Below are 22,448 nucleotides of genomic sequence, written 5' to 3'. Positions count from 1 at the left end.
TCTAATGTCCATGGTTTTCCATGACCAGGGATGAACGACCGAGCTTAATTGGTGGATCTAAAATATTTTGAGTCTAAACATATAGACAACCAAGCTTTTGATGCTAAGTATTTACAAGTGATCATTTTAAGTCTGACACAATACTGATTAGGACATTACTCCGTGGACATAGGCAACTTAGGCATTATCTCGTGCCCAAGTATTACATTAACATATATAATCTATAGTTCTACACACAATGTCATGGTAGTAACCACCAGCAAGATTAGCATCGTAAACGGCAAAACCTTGTTCCACGTGATAGAAACCCCATAATTCTCATCACCAGAAATTGAACGGATGAGATTCAACCTATACCTTACCAACAAATGTGGTCCTTATCTCGAGTCAAGGGCAAAATCGTAATTTAGACAGATATGCAAGGAAACCAATAATTGAACGACTGAGGTCTATAAACGCGGCATACTTCGTCAATTTTGATTCTTTTTGCAGTCATACGTGTTGTCTTTATAAATCTAGATTCTTCTTTCTACTCCCGTCCCCTTTGAGAGGAGGACGAAGGGAGGAACAGCTCCCCGCTTTTCATGTCGTTTATCTTCCATCGTTATGGAACCCAAATCGCAACAGGGAGGTAAGCTTTATTTCTTAATCTTGTTAATTAATTTTTCTGAATTTCTTTGATTGACATCTCTGTCTTGCACCGATTGATTCCATTACGTATGGTATGCTTTGGATAGTTCGATTTCCCGCGACAAGATTGATAATATTTATCGCAATTTGTTCAATCTTCGTATTAATTTGTCTTTCCACTACTATGAATCTTCCCGGAGACGAAGACGAAGATGAAACACTGCAGAAAACCGACCAAGGCAAGGATCATTAATTTTGAAACTCCTCAACTTCGCAAGCAGAGCTCAAGCCCTAATCTCAAAACTTTTTCTCTTATCTAGTCGAATACCTCCTGAATTTTGCGGTCATCTTTACAATCCCATGCTCTTTAATCTGAAGTCAGTCCTCTTTGTTTCTTGTTTTTATAATTTTTGAAAATTGTTTTTTACATCGAAATTCGCAAACTCAGACACGACCTCAGCTTTGATCATACTATATGCTTCAAGTTTTTTTTTCCTCTAATTTACCTCTGCGGGATTTGGGACTAGTTTTGGAGCAAGTTGCGTGATATTCAATGGGGAACTCATTTTGAAAGGGAATTACTCCTCCTGTTACATGCATTCCAGTAACATGAGAATGACTTGCATTTGATCATACTGATTTAGATAGCTTGAACCATTTTCTTTGTGGCTTATGATGTCTTATAAACATGATGTTGCCTGCTATTGCTTGTGCATCAATTTGGTCTTGTTCGGAGATTTGCATTACTGTGGATTGTTGTAAATATACTACTGCCTATTTCCTGTAATTTATAGAACGCCTGGCAGTGAATGGAAATTTTATCTTGAATGCTAAAACCCAAACTTGCTACAAAAGGTTTATGAGATTCTCTGATTTAGCATAGTACAAAGTTGATATTGTGAAAGAGGGTCGTGCTGGGCGCGTTGGTCAAGTGCTCACTTGCTGAACGCTTGGTCACGGGTTCAAGTCCTGGAAACAGCCTCTCTGGAACATAGTTCAAAATCTTGGCGAGATCTCGGCGAGATCTCGAAAATCTCGGGAAACTGCTTGTTGAGAGGAGATAGCATACGAAACATAAAAATGTCAAATCTTGAAAATCTTGACCGATATTTCGAATATTTCGAGAAATCTCGAAGAAATCTCGGTGAAATCTCAAATATTTCGAGAATATCAACCTCCTCAGTACTCATAGAATCATAGTATTGTATTGTTGGGACTTGGAATTAAGAATTAAGTGTTTTTTTTGGTGTTCAATTTGAACCTTTAAATATGTATATTAAGTCTAAAACAAGCTTATCTTAAAGTTTAGGAGCCAACTATGGTCATATGCCCACCGAAACATTAAAAAAAAATAAAAATGCATTGTCTCGCTGAGATCTCGGAAAACGCGACCTGGTTGAGACCGAGTTTTAGAACCTTGCTCTGGAAACAGGGGTAAAGCTACGTACATTTGACCCTCCCCAGACCTTGCTAAACGCGGGAGCCTTGTGCATTGGGTATGGCCTTTTTTTTACAGGTGATAATGTGAAACCAGTGCTACAAATATTAAAAATAGCATCCCATTTTTTTTGCTCGAATTATATTTTGGTGAACGAACAAATATTGAATCCGAATCCGAATCCGAGTTTTATCTTATCTGTTTTTTTGACTGATTTTTTGATTGAATTATTAAATTGACAAAATGAATTGTTCCAGATAATTCTTTGTCCGAATAATTCCCAAATCCGAATTTGCTAATTATGTATCCAACTGAGGTTGTACTAGTATCTAAATAGTTTATTTACTGCAATGTGTTACGGGTGAATATTTTATTTACTTAAAGTGAGTCTCGCTTTAATAGCCATTGTAGGATCACCTTATAGGATCCCACCACTTGGCATCATGGTACACGCTAGTATAGGGTTTTTCATTGATTATATATTTGAGGGGAAGGGAGAGATATTAGACGGATTAAAGGGAGAATGGGGGATTAGCCAACAAAAGAAAGGCCAAGTTTCTCTCCAGTCTTTCTCTCATCTTCTTACTTGGAAGTAAAATCTAGGGTTTAAGAAGCCCTAACGTGAAGAAGAGATCCTCCACTGCAACACTACCATACTTGTGGCATGTCTGGTGTTCCAAGTGTTATATTCCTTTAGTGGACCTGCACTTGTGGGTTTTGAGGTAACACTAAATCCTACTTTGGTTGGATTATTTCGAATGTTATAACGTGCATGGAGATTGATTCCCGAATTTTTTTTTCTCTCGTTAGTTCCGCTGCCAATAGACGACTGATGAAACCATTTTTGTTTGTTGAAATTTATTGATTTTTCAAATGATTGGCCTGGATCTTACAATAGAAAAGAAGTGGAAACGTACAAGAAAGAGGGGCCAAGCAACCCACTTGAGGAAGCAGGGCAAGAATTGCAATGGCAAGAGCTGTAGTAGACAAAACAGTCAAAAGGCAGTTGAAGGTTTCAAAGCTGTTTGTTGATCATCATGTAAAATTGTGAGCAAGGTCATTTAAAGAATGGCTGATCTAGTAATCCATCTGAAAAACTTTCAGTTGCTGTCATTCTTTTCAAAATGAGGTCTAATCCATACTCTGTTTTGAGAATGGTTTTGTAATGTAGACCTAGATTGGTAGGAGACCAACTAGGAGCCAGTACACCCGGATCTAATATGAACTGGCAGTCCGATTAGGGAAGAATATGATTTTAGGTCACAATTAGGGTTAGGGTTTGAGGTGTTGGTTATGCTAGGCAGGTGTAGGGGAGGCTATCAGTGAAGGTTATATTAAGTTGATGGAGGAATGTGTGATGGAATGAATTGACAGCAAGTTAGGTTTAGGGTTTTGAAAGGTGGAAGATGATGGAATCTAGGGTTTATAATAAAAGGAAATCAGGTGGTTGAATGGGCTTAATATTTAGGTTGAGTGTGGGTAGGGTGGAGGGAAATATATGCTGAAAGTTATAGCTAAATCATATGGTTAAATCTGGAGTTATGGAGGTTTCCTAGTAGAGATAGGAGAGGGGTAAAAGTGTAATTTCAGACAATCGGCTGGGTGGATGGTAATGAAATTTGGATCGAGTCTCTCTTAGGATTTGAGGAAGATTTTATCAAAATTTTAACAGGTTCTAACGATTAGATTTGGTTGGGCAGAATTATTGCGAAAATCACCTTGCATGTGACCTTCTAGAAGGGAAGAAGAATAGTTGCAGGTTTTAGGTTATAGGAAAATTAAAAACAGAAGGGGGAAAACTAGGGTTTTGGGGCTGTAGAGCATTAGAAGATGAATGGAGGGGATGGGTATCACTTCTAACTTACTGTTGTTGCAGAATCTCTCTGGCAGCAGCTTGTTGGAAGCTGAAACTTGAATAAAAATCGAGTCTTGAACTAGAACTTGAAGGAGATCTTCAAAGAACTTGAAGGAGTGCTTCAAAAGAACCACCTGAGCTTCACACCACAAGGTGTCGATTGGATCAAACACCAATCCCACCAACGAACCACCCAGGCTTCTCACCGCAAGATGTCAATCGGATCAAACTCGATCCCACCAGCCTTAATCAAACACAATACAAAAATCTTCATTGGAGAAGAAGAGCGCATCAAAAGCTCATTAATATCAAAATTCGTGTTCAATACTCGCCCCTTTTACAACCTTATATAAAAGACTCAAAAATAGACTCCTACACAGGCTACACTAAAAAGGAAAGGCCTAACCCAATCCTTAACCCATTAGGTAACCTAAATTGACTAGGAAATTGAAATAGACTCAATACAGAGTCCTAATCCAGCCCAACTAAATACTTAAATTAAATTCCTAGAAAATAAAAAAAGAATATTTTAACTTCACATAAATTGAACCACTAGTTCAAACCAGTTTTGGACCAGTTTAATTTAAAACATAAAATAAAACTAAGTATGGGAAATAAAACATCTAATCCCGTATGCAAACCTATTACCCATATTTTAGGCCCATAAAAGTTGCCTATTACATTGAAAACCCATGGGATCAAAGGCCCAACATGTACACAACCCAACCCTAGACTTATTCCTAAGAAAAGAAGCTCAGTTTGGTGATAAATCTGCATCATTTTGTGATGCTTGGATTCCTGTTCAAATGTTCGAAAAGGAGTTTGGTGAACAGTCTAGAAGAATTTTCTCATAGAGTATTCCATTGATGGGATTCCTGTGGAGAATCCCACCTGTCACATCTGGAACAACCAAGAGAATTTTTTGCTACCTTTCACTTTTATCTCGTTATCCCCCTTGTTGGTTCTTGAAGAGTTGCTTCTTGTAGAAGGTATGTGATGTAGTTACAAAGAAGAATGGAGGAGGGCTTCAGCCCTGCTTGCGTATGGCTTTGTCCTTAGTGTTGCATAGTTTTCCTATGATAATTAGGATCCCGACTCTTAGTCTGGTTGTGGGTTAGTATGGGAATTAATTTGTTCTTTGAATTGAATTGGACTTTTTCTTTTTCAGCTTGTGATTGTTTTTATAGAGTCCTATCTGGAATAGGATTTCTCTATAGTTGGCGGCAAGTATGTTTTAGTTAGCTTTATTTCAGTTTCAGTCTCACTTAGGAATGGGTCTTAGGAAGTCACAAATCAGTATTTGACTTGTCCTGTCAACAACAACAAACTCAGCCCTATCCCAACTAAATGGGGTCGGCTACATGGATCCATTCAAAACAAATTAAGTAAAATAGAGATCCACACAAAGGGAAAGGAAAGTAGGAGGAAGTGAGAAATGGAAAATAAAAAATAAAAAATGAAAGATGAAAGTAGGAGGAAAGAGGATAGTGCAGAAAATCAGGAGAATCTCAGCTACATGGAGTCGACAACGTGGATCCTTGCCCTCCAATAGGCTCTATCTGAGGCCATACTTGCATAAGTCCCAGACTGTGCATGTCATTCTTCACAACCTCACCTATTGTCATTTTAGACCTGCCCCTAGCTCTTTTAGCTCCTTCAATCGGAATCAAATCACTCCTTACCGGGGCATCCCCAGGCCTCCGTTGCACATGGCCAAACCACCTCACACAACATTCTCAGAGCTTGTCGCTGATCAGGGCAACTCCCACATCATCTCTAATACGATCGTTCCTCACTTTATCCTTCCTAGTTTTGCCGCACATCCATCTTAACATCCTCATCTTTGCAACCCAAAGCTTTGCTAGATGGCACTTTTTAACTGCCCAACATTCCGCCCCATACATCATAGCAGGTAGGACAACAATCCTGTAGAACTTTCCTTTAAGCTTTTAGGGGAATGTGTTGGTCACACAGTACTCCGGGTGCACCTCTCAATTTCATCCATCCCACTTTAATTCTTTGAGAAACATCATCATCTATGTTACCTTATTTGTGTATGATAGACCCTAGATATCTGAAATAGTCACTTGGCGGTATCTCTCCCTCCTCAATTTTCACCATGTCATAATCTTACATAGTGTGATTAAAGTTACACATTATATACTCCGTCTTTGATCTACTAATCTTAAATCCTCTTGTTTCCAAGGTCGATCTCCACAACTCTAACTTAGCGTTAATCCCTGCTTTTGTCTCATCCACCAAAACGATATCATCAGCGAAGAGCATACACTACGGTACCTCGTCTTGGATGTTCTTGGTTAACTCATCCATGATAAGCGCAAACAAATAAGGACTTTGGGCTGATCCTTGATGTTACCCAACCGTAATTAGGAATTCCTTGCCCTGGCCTCGCACAGATCTCACACTAGTCACCACACCCTCATACATATCCTTAATTACCTCTATATAATTACTCGACACCCATCTCTTTGCAACAACATGCCAGATTAAATATCTAGGGACTCTGTCATAGGCTTTCTCCAGGTCAAGAAAGACCATATGGAGATCCTTCTTGCTAGCTCTACATCTTTCCATGAGTCTCCTCAATAGGTAGATAGCTTATGTCGTGGATCTACCTGGCATAAAACCAAATTGACTTGTCCTGTCCTGTACTATAAATATGTGTGAAGGCCCAGGCCATACCCATGATATTATGAATTGAAGCTTTGAGTTTTTTCTACATGTTCAGATAGATTTGCAGTATTTCATGGGAGAGATTCTCAGGTGGCTATCTGGTGGAATTCCATTAGCATTGCAGGTGGAGATCGACCTGGGAAACAAGAGAATTTAAGATTAGTAGATCAAAGACTACTGTTCTTTTCAAGTATACAGGTCAGTTTCCATCACTTTAATTAGCGGGCAGCACCCCTGTTCTTGTTTCTATTTTCAGCAAGTTTCAATCTGCCATCTCTCTCTAGTTATTAATCAGAATTGCTCAAATTTTAAACTTAAACATCTGGTTATCTGTTCTTTTGAATTCTGATCTGAGTTCCGAAGTTTGATTAGCCAGAATATCAGTTCTAGTATCACTGCCCTTTTTTCCTACTGGTACTGGGAGTGGCCTGTGCACCCTTAATCTGAACTTAGAATTCTGAGAAATTTTGCAGGATAGTAGTATCCATTGAATTGTGTACTCGAACTGAATTTCAACTTTCAAGTCCTTCCAACCATTCTGTTTTGAGGTACAAATTCTCTCATTTCAGTCTTTAAATCTGAATTTGCCTAGTTATTCTTCTATTATTGGAGATCCTGTGGTTGCAAATCATCGTCTAGCTCTAGCTTGGGTTAAAATTTTCCATTACTATGTGCAAGTGTTTTAGGTCTGTAGACTTACTGATGTAGATCAATCCCAAGCCAAGAAAAAAACAGCCGCAGGTGTAGGGATCACCCTGCACCAGCAGCACATTAGTTGTTAGGTCAGCCAAATCGTTGGCTTATGTTACAGCCTATTTATTATGTTTTCCCTTTTCAGTTAGGCTTTTAATTCCTATTTGCATTATGAATTGTAATTCTAATTGGGAATCCTAGTCCTAGTTGGAAATCCTAGTTAGACTCTACTTCAGTCTTAGCTTTGTTTCAGACTTTCAGCCCATTGGGCTATATTTATGTAATCAACTCTTAGGAGCAGAGGAGATTTGAGTTGATAAAATTAGAGTTGCTTTGCTTTGGCAAGTGATTGTCCTGTGAGAGGATTGGCTGTGAGAGCTAGGGCGAGAGGCCTAGGGTGAGAGACCCACTTCCTTATTTCCCTTTCCATCATTCTAATCGATCCCCCTTCCATCGTTTGTTATGTAAATTGAGTTGACAACAAGTAGCTGCATTACTGCTGGTTATTCTTCTTATGATTTAAATCAAAGTCTCTTTCCGCCCGTTCTACCGTACTCTCTGCAGCTATCGTTGTTGATTTTTGGTTCAGGCTGGATTGTAGGAAGTGGGTGATACGTTTTTGTCTCCTGCAAGAAGAAAGGTCACTAATGACCTAAAAAATTCGTGACGTTTGGGAGTCGGTTAATCATCTACTATTGCTGCTATTCAAGATCTACACCAGTTGCTGGAATTCAGAAGATTATTCTGCCATATCGATTTCAACTTGCAGGGTTTCAAACCCTGAATTCTCCAAAATTCGATCCATAGTTTGGTGAGTTATTGCTGCCAGTTTTAGCCCATCAAGCAGGCTGGTTCTCATCATAAGAGGTTGATAAGTACTGCTGCACAATATCCCCAACATCAGTCCACAGATCTGATCAATATCAGATTTCCTCCATTGTTGACATCGAGTGACTTGGTCCCCAAGCCTCTACTGCTGCAACTTTCATATCTCCACATCAAGCCATCAGAATTCAATAATTTTTGGAGCACAAGTCCCTGCCAATATCCTCTCAACTCGATCCAAATCTGGAGTTAATCTGCTGGCTGGTTATGTCGTTAGTCAATAAACTTCTAATTCGGAGTTTAGTTTCTAATTTGGTGACCTGTTGATATCTTAGCATCCGACCGATAGTTTGATCCAATATTTTCAGGGATTCTTCCCCTCTCTTGGCTCTTTCTTTGATTACAAAGTTAGGCCCACCCATTGGTTATATCCATTAATTCTGAGTTTGTAAATTTTCTGGTTGACTGTGACTTGTGGCAGTCCTATTGAACTGTTGATTAAGACTTCTATTGCTGGGACTATTAGACCTTACTGTGGGTGATATTTGGGGTTAGGGTTACTTGTAATCTAGCCTTACATTACTTACTGCTCCCACAAGATGATTTTGATGATTATGTAGTTTAGGCTTCAGTAATGGATGATGATAACTGCAAGTTGATTTTGATGGGAGGGGTTCTGTGTACGACCGCTTTCAAAAATTGATTAATTGAAAGCTTCGTAAATAGGGGGGGGGGGTTGGTATTTTAAGGGAGTTTTGTCCCCATCGAAGGGTTTCAAGTACTACCGGCCGTACATGAAACCTTTTTTCTTCTTCTTATTATTATTTGTTTGATAAGTTCATCCTCTTATTTGCTGGATTTGATATTATCAATTACTGCTTTTCATGGGTGGATCTGGAATTATACCTTTGCAGTTAACAGTCCCCCACTAAAACCTTGGGAGCGAGCTGGGACCTCGTCTGGTCCTGCACCTTTTAAACCCCCATCACCTGGTAGCACAAGTGATGTAGTTGAGGCTTCAGGAACTGCTAAACCTGGAGAAGTTGTTTCAAATGCTGACGGGAATGCAACTGTACACAGAAACAGTCTTGGTCGGCCTGTACCCACCAGGCCCTGGCAACAGAACTATGGAAGCAGTTATGGAGGTGGTTCATTCACTTTTTCTTTGGCAACTCATTTCTTCTGTTTGTCCTATGTATCTTATGATTTCTCCAATTATTCCAGGTTATAACTCGAGCTTAAATTATAACTCAGGCTATGGATCTGGAACGTATGGTTCATTAGGTGGAATGGGTGGAACATATGGTGGTGGAATGTATGGAAACTCTATGTATAGTGGGGGTTATGGTGGCCTTTATGGAGGATCTGGAATGTATGGTGGGGGAATGCACAATGGTGGTTATGGAGGCCCTATGGGTGGTTATGGAGTGGGCATGGGAGGTCCTTATGGTGGTCAAGATCCAAATAATCCATTTGGGGCTCCTCCATCACCACCAGGCTTTTGGATTTCTTTCCTTAGGGTGGTAAGACGAATCTTTCTTTGGTCCATAACTATTCCTGATCTTCTTAGTTGTGTTTCTGTTTTTTTGCATTAACTTGTTACTTTTAAAATATATGAAAGTTTCAAAGTAATTTCACATGTTTTATTCAAGTTGCTTTTGACCCCTCATTTATTTTGCGGTCTTGTTTGCTACAATAGATGCTCGTCTGTTACATCTATAAGCTAAATATTGTAGGTTCTTGGTTTACGCTTATGTTAGTAGTTCTGCCTTGTAATTTATTTCTTGCTCTATGAGATTAACCTATTCATTGGGTGGTTGTGATGGTGATCCAGTTAGTTGCTGGTTAGTCTTTGACAAAAGGCATATTTTGTATTTTGACGTTTGATTCTTCAGTTTTCAGATGAATTTATTATTTATATCAAGCGCACACATGGTACAAATCAATATTCCTGTGCATTTCTCCCTTTGAGTCGGAATGATAGTGTTTTCAACCCACTCTAAATTTCAAAGTAGATGTGATCCAGATCTAAAGACCTACATCCATAAGAAGAAGTTCAAATAGCTGCTGTTTACTCACTTTAATTTACTGTTTTAGTTCCATACTTTGTTTTTTATGTATTTTGTTTTTAAATTGAACCGGGTCAAAGCTGGTCCAACCAGTGGTTCAATTTAAGTGACTTAAGTTACTTTCTTTTAATTTCTTTCCTTTACTTTTAGGTAATATAAGTCGGGTCCACCCCTCTCCCTGCATAAGATAGCAATTGTTATGTTTTGTTGAGTCGGCTAGGTGGGTCTTAGTCCCTTAGTGTTATTAGAATTGCTTGGCCTCGAGGTCTTTAAATAAAATTAGATCGTGGAGGCTCCTTTTTACCTGACACGAATTTTGAAAACTCAACAAAACTGCTGCCTTTGCAACTCTGCTGAGGATTTTTGTCTTGTGTTTGATCAAGGCTGACGAAATTGGTGTTTGATCCGATTGACACGTTCCGATGGGAAGCCCGGGTGGGTCGTTTGGTTCTCCTTTGCATCTCTATTATATCCTATGGTCAAGAAATCTGATATAAAGGTTTGGTTCTTCATCAACGAGTAAGTTCTTCACTTTTATTCTACTCATTGTGTTTTTTAAGATCTAATGACGGGGACAATGATTGGATATGGTAAAGTACAGGATGGTCTCTACTACTTGGATCAAGGCTCTTCACCTTCCTCTCCGCCGGTCTCTGCTAATACTCTTACCCGAGAAAAGAGCACTCTTACTCAGCTCCAGCAATGGCATCGTCGTCTTGGACATCCCTCTTATCATGTTTTACGTCATTTGTTTCCTTCCTTAGTTAAACATTGTTCTTTGGATGATTTACATTGTGATATTTGTGAGTTTGCTAAACATACCAGGTCTTCTTATTTTCCTAGTGACAATAAAAGTTTGATTCCCTTTTCTGTCATACATTGATGGATCCTTTCTATAGTACCTTGATTCTGATGGCATTCTTTCTCAAACTTCCTGTGTTTAGACCCCTGAACAAAATGGCATTCCAGAGCGAAAAAATCGCCACCTTCTTGATGTTACTAGGGCACTGATGTTTACAAATCATGTCCCTAAGTTTTATTAGGGAGATGTGGTTCTTACTGCTGCCTTTCTTATAAATCAGGTTCCTTCTAGTGTCCTCCACTTCAAAACACGGGTTAGCCAGCTTCTGGATCCTTCCCTTGCTTCTCTCCTGCCCCCCAAGGTATTCGGTTGTATCTGTTTTGTGCACAACTCTTTCCCTTCTCGTTTCAAGTTGGATCCTCAGACGATTCGTTGCATCTTCTTAGGGTACTCCACCTCCCAAATGGGGTACCGGTGCTATCATCCTCCCACTCAGAAGCTGTTTGTTACCATGGATGTCACTTTTCACGAGACCGAACCCTATTATCAGTCATCTCCTCAGGGGGAGCAGCAACTGGAGGAAGAGATTCCTTCTACTACCCTTCTTGTGATTGATACTATACATCTTCGGGGGGAGAGGCCTATTCCAAGTGGCAAGGACATCATCACTTATACGCGAAAAACGGAAAAGTAGCCTGCTCAGAAGCAGCTTGTTCTGCCTGACCCTATTTTACCATCTCTCTCTACACCTCCTGAGCTAGATCCGCCACAAGATGATAGTCCCTCTCCAGGTAACATTTCCTCTCCTTCTTTTGATGACCTTCCCATTGCTGTTAGGAAAGGTGTCAGATCATGTACCTTGCACCCTATTTCCAATTGTGTCCTACAATTCATTATCACTTCCTATTGTGTTTTTGTTTCCTCGTTGTCCTTTATATCTATTCCACAGGACTAGAAAGAGGCTATCTTAGACCCAAAATGGAAAGATAATATGGTAGAAGAAATGTAGGCCTTGAAGAAGAATGATTACTTGGGAGCTGGTTCCTTGTCCTGACGGGAAAAAACCAGTAGGATGCAAATGGGTTTTTGCCCTCAAACAAAAGCCAGATTGTACTATTGAGAGATACAAGGCCAGATTGTTCACCAAGGGATTTACATAGACTTACGATATTGATTACCAGATACCTTCACTCCTGTTGCCAAAATGAATTCTGTTCGTGCAATACTTTCTTGTGCTGCAAACCTTGGATGGAACCTTTAACAACTGGATGTCAAGAATGCCTTTCTAAATGGGGATTTGGAAGAAGTCTACATCGACATTTCACTTGGTTTAAGTTCAGACTCCACAATTGGTAAAGTATGTAGACTCTGAAAATCTCTTTGTGGTCTCAAGTAGTCTTCTCGGGCCTGGTTTGGCCGTTTTCAGAAGGCTGTGCTGAAGTTTAGGTACAGACAGAGCTAGACTGACCACACATTGTTTGTCAAACAGAAGGAAAAGAAAATCACTTCCCTTATTGTTTATGTAGATGATATAGTTACAATGGGTAATGTTGATGCAGAGATCTCCTTATTGAAGTCTCAGTTGGCAGTAGAATTTTAAATTAAGGATCTTGGACAACTCAGATACTTCTTAGGGATTGAAGTTGCCCGCTCTACAAAAGGCATTTTCATCTCCTTAAGGAAGTATGTCCTAGACCTTCTCGAAGAAACAGGTATGCTAGGATGTAAGCTTGCTGATACTCCTATTGAGGTGAAGCATCATCTTAGCTGCACAGGAGGTGACCCGGTCGATAAGGAAAGATATCAGCGTCTTATAGGAAGCCTGATATACCTATCTCACACTAGACCAAATATTGCCTATGCTGGGGGAATTGTTAAGCCGATTTCTTCATGACCCAAAGGCTCCACATCTTGAAGTTGTATACCAGATTCTTCGGTATTTAAAGTCCTCTCCCGGGACAGGTCTTCTATTCTCTAATAACAACAGTTTGAAGTTAGAATCATTCATTGATGCTGATTGGGCAGGGTCTATAGATGATCGACGTTCCACCTCTGGATATTGTACCTTCTTAGGGGGAAATTTGGTCACATGGCGTAGCAAGAAACAGTCAGTTGTATCCAGGTCAAGTGCAGAAGGTGAGTACCGAGCCATGGCACAAGGAGTGTGTAAACTACTCTGGTTAAAGATCCTTCTCAAAGATCTGGTTGTTACTTCTGAAGACCCCATGAGACTCTACTGTGACAACAAGGCTGCAAACAGCATTGTCCATAATCCAGTTCAACATGATCGAGCCAAACATATTGAGCTGGATCGCCATTTCATCAAGGAAAAGCTTGAAGAAGGCCTAATATGCATACCTTTTGTCTGTTGAAAATCAATTGACTGGTGTTTTCACCAAGGGTTTAACTTTTAAGTCATTTTATCATGTTGTATTCAAGTTGGGAATGCGAGATATCTATGCACCAACTTGAGGGGGGGAGTGTTAACGGATGACCCAATGACCGTGACCCGGACCCAGATACATTAAAATGTCTAGGTTCATTATGCACATGTTGCACATGATGATTATGTTAGGATTTATTTCCAGATTTGTAATGATCTATGATTATGAATAAAGAGGTAGCCTTTGTCTATTGGACAAGCCGATCTATTCTCTCCTATTCTCTCTTTTCAACTGAGCTCGAGATTTCGGCGAGTTTTTGAACTATGCTACTAACAGAATTGGCCTGCAGAATTTGGGCCTAGTTTGATAACAGGTTATAGAAATCTAGAAGAATCCTTGTGCACTAGGAGAACTAGAACTACTATCCATCAACCATAATTCTTAGAACTAATAACAGAACTTCAGAAAGCAAGTAACTGAATCGCAAACTTGAGTTTAGAGCCAAAACAGAACAGTAACTTGTATGCTGTTTGTAACAGAACAGAATTGAACCTTGAACAAAATCAGAATGGTGCAGGGTATAGAGAACAGAATAATCTGACTGTACTCGAGAAATATAGAAAGGAAGGAAAATAACTAGGTTAGGAATCCACCTAAAAGCCACTTGGAATCCATGAAGCTCACTACTGACAGTCTGACACTACAGCCAAACATAAAAAAACTGAAAATTATATTTCTTAAATTCATGTCTCAGGCCATAGGCCACTACATCCATATATAAATTTCATAAACTGATCCTCTAACACTCCTAAACTGATTTGAATTCAAGCTACTACTTGGAGTAGTAAAACAAACTAGTATTTAACACTTCTACTCAAACTAGGACTCTAAAAACATAACATAGATTTATAATTACACCTGGACTCGATTCCTAATGATTCTAGGATTTGACTTAGCTAACTTGTAATATAAAAAAGACCCTAAACCAATCGTACTTGATTAATCTCATATTCCTAATTCGCCCGTATTATAGGGCTATGAAAGTGGTCCTTTACTATGAAAACCCAGTGGACCAAAGGATCAACATTTATAGAACGCAGAAGAAGTTCAAGTAAGAACCACTCTACAGTAGGATCGATGATAGGCCAACAGTAGATTCAAGCAACAATGATCTGTAGTTGAATGATGAACAAATCAGTAGTAATCTCCAGTTTATAGATCTTCTAACCAACAGCAACAATGAAGCTTGGATTGTATCTCAGATGAAGATTAACTCACAGCACAATATAATAGAAAGTAAGAATGAAACAGAAAAAAAAAATAGAGAAGAAGGGGAAGAAGGGATAGGGATGGGTCTCTCACCCACGGCTTCTCACTGTGCCTGTCTCTCACAGCCATTGCACAAAGCAACGTTCCATTTTTTTTAATCTAAATTTTTGGCTGATCAATACAGCCTCTTGCCTTATTTCTAATTACAGCATGGTGACAAATTAGTAACTCCCCTTTTGGCTATTGGGAAGGATTACAAAAATAGAAACCAAACGAAAATAGTAACTAAATCTAACTAAAAGGAAACAATGGACAGAAATAGAAACCATAGTTGTCAAGGCTGCAAGGCGACCCAAGGCGGTGGAGGGGTGCCTAAGCACTTAAGCGACAAGGTGCCTTCCTAGGCGACCAAGGTGCCCGAGTGTTAATTTTTGTTTCCTCTCTTTTTTAACATTATTTAGTATGCTACAATATATACATTATATCATCAAAAATAAACATTAAGCCACATCAAGTCATCAAAAATCAACATTGAGCCAAATAAAGTCATCAAAAAGCAATATTAAGCCACATCAAGTCATAAAAAAATCAACATAGAACTAGAAGACAACAAAACTGAAGAAGCAAGCTATTGGAAGTTTAAAACAATTAAAACATACATTTGGTTTATACTATTCTTGGAATTGGTCATTGTCCTGGTATACCTAGTCTCACATTTGGTTTACATTGTTCTTAAAAAATGATCTTATCTATAATTAACTAAATTGCACTCGATTTAGAGAAATGTTTTTATTCTCTGAGAAGTTTGACTGGTCAAATAATTCTATTTTTACATGAGACCATAGTTATTGAGGCGGCAAGGCGACCTATGATGGTGGAGGGGTTTCTAAGTGCTTAGGCGACAAGGCGCCTAAGTGTTATTTTTTATTTCTCCTCTTTTCTAACATTATTTAGTATGTTACAAAATGTACCTTATATCATAAAAAACCAACATTAAGCCACATCAAGTCATAAAAAATCAACATTAAGTCGCATCAAATCATCAAAAATCAATATCAAGCTACATCAAGTCATCAAAAATCAACATAGAAATAGAAGACAGCAGAACTGAAGAAGCAAGCTATTGGAAGTTTGAAACAATCAAAACATGCATTTGGTTTATACTGTTCTTAGAAAATATGATCTTATTAATAAGTAATTAACCTGCTCTCGATTTAGAAAAATGTTCTTGTTCTCTAATGAATTTGATTGATCAAATGATTTTATTTTTACATGGGACTGTTTGTATTAGGTAGAGCACAAAATCAGCTTTCCAACAAATCTAAGATTGTTTAAATCTGATTTATATCGTAGGAGTTATGTTCCGATCAAGCCTTATTTGGTGCGTGCGAATGCTGTCAAAATTGGTCGGAATGAAAATATTTTTTTAGATATCAAAACAAATGAATATTTTACCGCACTTTTGGTTTTTAGAAATGTTTTACCATATTAAGATATGAAATTTTTAGATTTGAGAAAAACCCTAGCATTAGAAAGTTGAAAATTTCACCTACCACCAAAAATCCATTTTTTGTTCTTGAACTACGGGGTTGACTTTTTATCCTATTGGAATTTGATTTTTTTTTTTTAACTATTTTTATTGGATTCAAATAGGGGGTATTTGCTTATTTATGAATAATATCTTAAGTAAATGAAATAACAAATATAAAACATTTACTTAAATGATATTTGGCATAAATAAGGGCCAAACTTAGAATAAGGGCCAACCTAGGTTGGTAACACTAAGGCATTCAATACCACTAAGGCGGCAGTCGCCTAAGCCCCCAAAAATCTGCCTGGACGCCTAGGCGGCGCCTTGACAACTATGATAGGAACTTCTAAATAAAAGCTAATGCTAATTTCTAAGTCTGAAATTAGAAACTATGTCTAGCTATTACATGGAAATAGAAGATAGCTAAAATAGGAAGTAAATATTGTTCTTCACGCAAGTCAATATTCTGGACTGGGCTTGCTTATGAGATGCTCCATTGAACTAACAAAAACCCACCACATCAGCAGACCAGGCTGTCTCCCACAACGATACTGGGCTGGTTTTAGGGCCTTGTTTCTGCGGTTACAGATGGACATGTGACCTACATCACAAGGCTTATTTATCACTAAAATAAGCCACTTTTGTGATTTATCTGCGTCAATTTCCACTTTGTTGAAAAACACTCGTCCTCAAGTTTTGAAATGACGAATAATCAGAACCATACAAATCACCTTCAATCTGTAATAAAGTCCTGACTTCTCTCGAGCAATAAAAATAAAATCAGCGACTCTTGAACTCTTTTCGTCTAAGAAGTGATAGGGTATTATGAACTTAATAAACTCTTCAATAGTAGGAGGTAGGAACTACTTCTTGAGTATTCCCAGCTTTGTGTTGATAATTCTTTTAAATATTTCTCAGCCATGACTTCATCTTTCATGCAATGGAATTGATCATCTACCTTAAGCACGTCTTTATATCTTAGATTAGCAACAATGTTATCTTACTCAACACAATTTTCTTTATGTTAATCCTCTTCCTTGGATCATGCAATCATTGCCTTGTCTCTGTCTTGCTGACCTTTATGATTTCTTCAATTTAATCTTCAACAGTAGGCTCTGAATCTTAAAGAGAAGTATAGGCTCCTACCGTACAAGGGATTTGATTTTTACCTTCAGTCACTGGATCCTCTACAATCTGTGTCTCCTCGCCACATTCATGATCTACATCAGATTTTTGTGAGGGGATTATATCTTTCTTTGTTGGCTTTTTTGAAGGAATTGAATCTACTGACACATGTGCAGTCTGTTTCTTTATTTTCTTCCTTTGGCGGTGTAAGGTTGAAGTTAGCTTGTTCTTTGACATTGCTTTTGTTAGATCTCCAACACTCTCTAGATGGCTGCTTTAAATTCTTTTCAGCTCTGAAGCCTTTTGGTTATTTTGTCGAATGGATAGCTTCCTTTGGATAGGTACTTATTCTTCAACTCTTGTTTATCTCTTTCCCAAGTCCTAGGCTCATGTCTTCTGACTTTAAGCCTTGCTTCATGGATTCCCCATGATTCTTCAGTATGTCCAGTCAATTGCATAAGAATAAATCTAATCTTCCTCTACATCGTCAAGTTGTACTAGTCAAAATATTCATCTAAAGAATCTAGCCAATCAACGAACTAATGTGTTTCAATCTGTGATGCAGTCCAAGACTTCAGATTGGGCATTCAACTGGGTTCCAAGGCAGGCCAATACTTGGCCAACTTTATGGGTTTGTTTTTAGGCCCATATTCAATCCATCGACCCAGCTTATACCTGGCCCATATCCAGGGTTTAATCAGACCCATTTGAGCTAATCGAATTATGCTCTATATCGACCAGCAGTTTAGTTGGGAAAGTAATTTGCCATCTACCAGCTATTTAGAAGATTATTTTTCAGATTTTTTTGGCTATTGACTTGCTGATTTGTATGTAGATTAACTCCATATTTCTTGGGTCTAGTGCCAGCTGTATGAAGACCAAGTTTGAAGACTAGTTTGCCGCTGCATGGACTCTTGCTTTCCAAGGAGATATTGACCTGCCTAGATAAGGAGATATCGAGCAGCTTATGAGAGGGATTATTTCCAGACTTCTAGAAGATCCCAATGGCCAATACGTGGGGGAGGATATGGACGAGAATTGATAACTTCATTAGTCCTAGATTTTAGGGAATTTTTAAGCTATTTCGTGGAGGGCTTGTTAGGATTAGTTTTAGATAGATATTTGTTTGTCTTTAGGTTTAGTTTCAGTTATTTGATGTAATTAGAGTTGGAGACAATTTAGGAATTAGTTTCCAATTAATGTTTGGAGTTTTATGTGTTTCTAGAAATTGCTTAGTATGTAATCAGTTGGTTTATAAATAAGAGGAAAGGCTGAAATAAACCAAGTCAAGTTTGAGAATTATGAGATTGGTTCAGTTAGAAATCATTGTAATGGCTGTGAGATTCAGTTGAGGGGTGAGATGCCTATGCTATGAGAGGGTGAGAGACCCAAGGGAAAGAGTGAGAGGCTCAGTCCGATTTATCCTATCCTTTTCTATCTTTTATATTTTCTGTTTTATTTTTCAATCAATCTCTGTGTGGAAATCTGTTGGTGATCTGAAGATTATTCAAAGGAGTAAATCTGCTGCTGAACAAGGTGATCGATCTCCTATTCTGTCCAGCAATTGAATATCAACTTTTGGGGATCAATTCTACACCTAAGCAAGGGTACTCATTTGGAATATCTGAGCCATCGAAGCACCTTCAAGTATATTCTGGAATTCTGAGATTTTAACCTATTTTCTGCCGTATCAGACTTGGTTATGATTGGTTGCTATGATTTGTTACTTGAATCTGAGATTTATTGATCGTGTTTAAGATCCTGCATTCCTGCCTGGGGTTAGGTCATTCGTGATCCAACTCTGCATTAATCTGTTCAACAAAGTTAGCAATATCTGGCTTTACTTTTTTTCGCAAAATAAGTGTTGCTCTTAGATGTAATCTCTCTTCTTGTTTTATAACAGAAGCGTCTTTGGAAAAATCCAAACCATCTCAGCTAATTGTTTAATGGAGTTTTGAAGATAATGGATGTTGATGGATGATGTTGTTTCCATTACCTATCCCTGGTATTTGCATATCTCTTATAACAAATAATGTCAACCGGTTTCCAAACCAGAAGACTAGTTCACAAATCATAACAGGATCAAAAAATAGAGAAGTAAAACCAGAATTTAGAGGACTTTAATAACAGGACTCAGGAATCTCAGTACTTCAGTCAAATAGTCTATTCTACTAACAGAATTAGCCTGTTGAATTTGGGCCAAGTTTGATAAAAGAATGAAATCTAGAAGAATCCTAGTGCCAGTAGGAGAGAGACTGACAAAAAGTAGAACAAGTACCAATCGACCAGAAATCTTAGAATTGATAACAGAACTTCAGAAGGTACTATAAATGAATCTCAAACTTCAGTTTAGAGCTAAAATAGAACAATAACTTGTATGCTATTTGCAACAGAGAAGTAGAATTGAACCTTGAACACAATTATTATGGCACAGGGTGACTGAGAGAAATTAAGATAACTAGGCTAGGAATCCAATTAAGCCCCTGAATCCACATCAGCCAAACTTCAGAGAACTGAAAGCTATATTTGATTAATTCGTGTGTGAGGCTATGGACCACTACATCTATATATCAATTTCATAAATTGACTCTCTGACACTCCTAAACTGATTTGGATATCAAATTATTACTTGTAGTAGTCAAAACAGACAAGTATTTGACAGTCCTACTCAAACTAGGAACTCTAACTGCAGAAAATAGATTTGTATTGAAATCTGTACTTAATTCCTAATGATTCTAGGACTTGATTCAGCTAACTTCTAACATAAAAAACACATCTACACTTATCCTACTTGACTACCCATATTGTAGGCCCATTAAAATGGCTCATTGCAAAGAAAACCCATTGGACCAAAGGCTCAACATGTATGCAACCCAACCAAGTCTTATTTCCACTAAATGAAGCCCACTTTTGTGATTTATCTGCTGCATCATATTGGATATATCTAAAGAAGGCTAATGCATACTACTCATATCTTAGGAATTATCTACTGTGAATTGATCCCTATTTTGAATTTTTGTAGATATTTTTATTGTTCCAAGTTTCTTTGTCATTCTCATATTACTTTTTGAGATGATTTCTTTTTGCCATGGGCCCATGGCTGTTGCGGTATTGGCCACACATTGGATTTCTTGATCAGTTGTATGGTATATTATTAGGCTTCAAAGCTGTATATACTCTATGGACACAGCTTTAGTTCTAAACCAAAAGTATGTCTCATCAGATTGGTGTGTGTATGAGTACTAGGTTTCCTACCGTGATTCTTCTTGATAACAATTCATGTTTTCATGATTATATAGATAATTTTGCATTTGTTAATTTTATAGATTATGATATTATTTAACTTTCGATGGCACAGATGCAAGGTGTGGTAACCTGTTTTGGTAGAATTTCAATACTAATAGACCAGAATACCCAGGCATTCCATATGTTCATGACTGCACTTCTTCAGGTGCTCCCTCTTATTCATCTCTCACAGCTCCTTTTTTTTTATTTTATAATATTGATATTGCAGGGTTGTCTGAAACTAGGTTAAGTTATTGATTGTGTATGTACTCTCTGATACTGTCTTGTTCTTTTCACTCCTTAAACCTACAGATTTGATAGTAATAGATTTAACCAAAAGTGCATTTCGTATTGAACAGTATAGAAAGTATCAGTTTTTTTGGCATGTATGATGATGACTTAAGATGTTTATGATGTTATGTAATACTTATTATGCAATCTGTTGGAGATCCTTAGTTTATTATTTGCTTCCCCCTTCCCATCCTTTCAGTACTATTCTGTTGTAATGTCACCTTTGATTTAGAAAAAGTAAGTAATATGCTTAGTTGCTACAAGAACATGTGATGTCATTCTTTACATGACGTTATGTTGATAAACTTATCTTCGCTATCCAATTGGGAACTGAGCTATTCTTATTGACCGTTGGATAGATGGGGTACCTCTTAGATTGTCTACCTAGTAAATTTCATGGCCAATATCATGCATATGGTCCACCATCTAGTGGATATATCCCATGACAAAAGGGAGACTTGGTGTACGAGCATTACTAGCCATGCATCATCTACTTAATATATGTGGCTTAATATAATGTACTTAATACATTCCTTTGTGCATAACTTAGCTTGAGCAGTGATATTGCTGCCCTTGGGTGATTCAGTATTTGATATAGTTTTTGGAGGTTGTGGTGAAACTGATATGGATAAATTGCATCAAACTGGTACCTCCAGAAGGAAAATCAATATAAAGGAAATAAGAAACCAGAGTTACTGTGTTAATGGCTTAGTGCTATGTTTTCTCAAACCTGATTTTGGTGAACCGTGGTTAATTGTTACAGCTCTTTGATCGCTCTGGGATGTTATATGGGGAGCTTGCAAGGTTCGTCTTGAGATTGCTAGGGATCAGGACAAAGCCCAGGAAAGTTCATCCACCAGGGTCCGAAGGGTTACAAGGTCCCCACCATCCCCATGGTGGCCAAAACTACATTGAGGGACCGAAATCTGCTCCAGCTGGTTCATGGGACAATGTCTGGACAGATGATGCAAGTAAATGAATGCGACTTTTCATACTCACGCAGCAGTGAAAGAGAAAGCCAGAGTTGCAGCCTGTTCAGAGGTGAGAAGAGACTCTAGCATTGCATTTGTAGATTGGTCCTTGCATTGGAGGAGATCAAACTTCCAGACAGGGAAAGAAATGTTTAACCCCCACTTTTTTAATTTCAGGAGAGGTGCTGTAGCCCAAGGAGACAACAATTACTCATCCTTTCAGTTTGTTCAATCTTGTAAGAACATTTGATAAAACGGGAAAATTGTCTGGACATGATTTTGATTACATATATTGGCTCTAGGAGTAGTGTAAGCAACCCTTGCTTGTTTTTCGTAAATAATGTGTCATAATGCACCTTTTGATACTTCAAGTTATTCGCAACCTTTTTTTTGGGATGAAAAAAAGAGGAAAAATACCATCAAGCAATAAGATTTAACTACAAAATCATAGATATTGTTTCTTATAGTTATATGCCATTCCCCCTTCCTAGCCTAATAAACTACCGATTCCAAGAAAGTCATAAAATTGCTAGTACAAAGTACAAACTAGAAATAAAAACAGAGCTAGGTGATTATAAAAGCATTG

At 38.1% G+C, this 22,448-nt stretch overlaps 1 protein-coding gene across 8 annotated transcripts; it reads left to right on the top strand.

Moving 5' to 3' along the window:
* The first annotated feature begins 507 nt into the window (after positions 1-507).
* LOC122667551 (peroxisomal membrane protein 13-like) lies at positions 508-22,227 on the top strand. Of its 8 annotated transcripts, none has more exons than XR_006333811.1 (6): positions 508-631; positions 9,050-9,283; positions 9,360-9,658; positions 20,674-20,766; positions 21,655-21,936; positions 22,043-22,227. XR_006333811.1 is itself a non-coding variant. In XM_043863870.1 (6 exons), exons 1-6 carry the CDS (start codon positions 607-609, stop codon positions 21,868-21,870), a joined length of 750 nt encoding a protein of 249 aa, XP_043719805.1. In that variant the 5' UTR covers positions 508-606; the 3' UTR covers positions 21,871-22,227. The 8 variants fall into 8 exon arrangements, 7 of the variants coding, with proteins under 7 accessions (XP_043719805.1, XP_043719804.1, XP_043719803.1 ...); XM_043863870.1 differs by having other exon boundaries at positions 9,050-9,280; positions 9,390-9,412; positions 9,497-9,658; positions 21,655-22,227; XM_043863869.1 differs by having other exon boundaries at positions 9,050-9,280; positions 9,360-9,412; positions 9,497-9,658; positions 21,655-22,227.
* Positions 22,228-22,448: the final 221 nt, after the last annotated feature.

This window comes from Telopea speciosissima, chromosome 7 (assembly GCF_018873765.1).
Source record: "Telopea speciosissima isolate NSW1024214 ecotype Mountain lineage chromosome 7, Tspe_v1, whole genome shotgun sequence".
Lineage (NCBI taxonomy): Eukaryota > Viridiplantae > Streptophyta > Magnoliopsida > Proteales > Proteaceae > Telopea > Telopea speciosissima.
The sequence above is the reverse complement of the archived record's forward strand: the minus strand, read 5'-3'. Positions and strand labels throughout refer to the sequence as shown.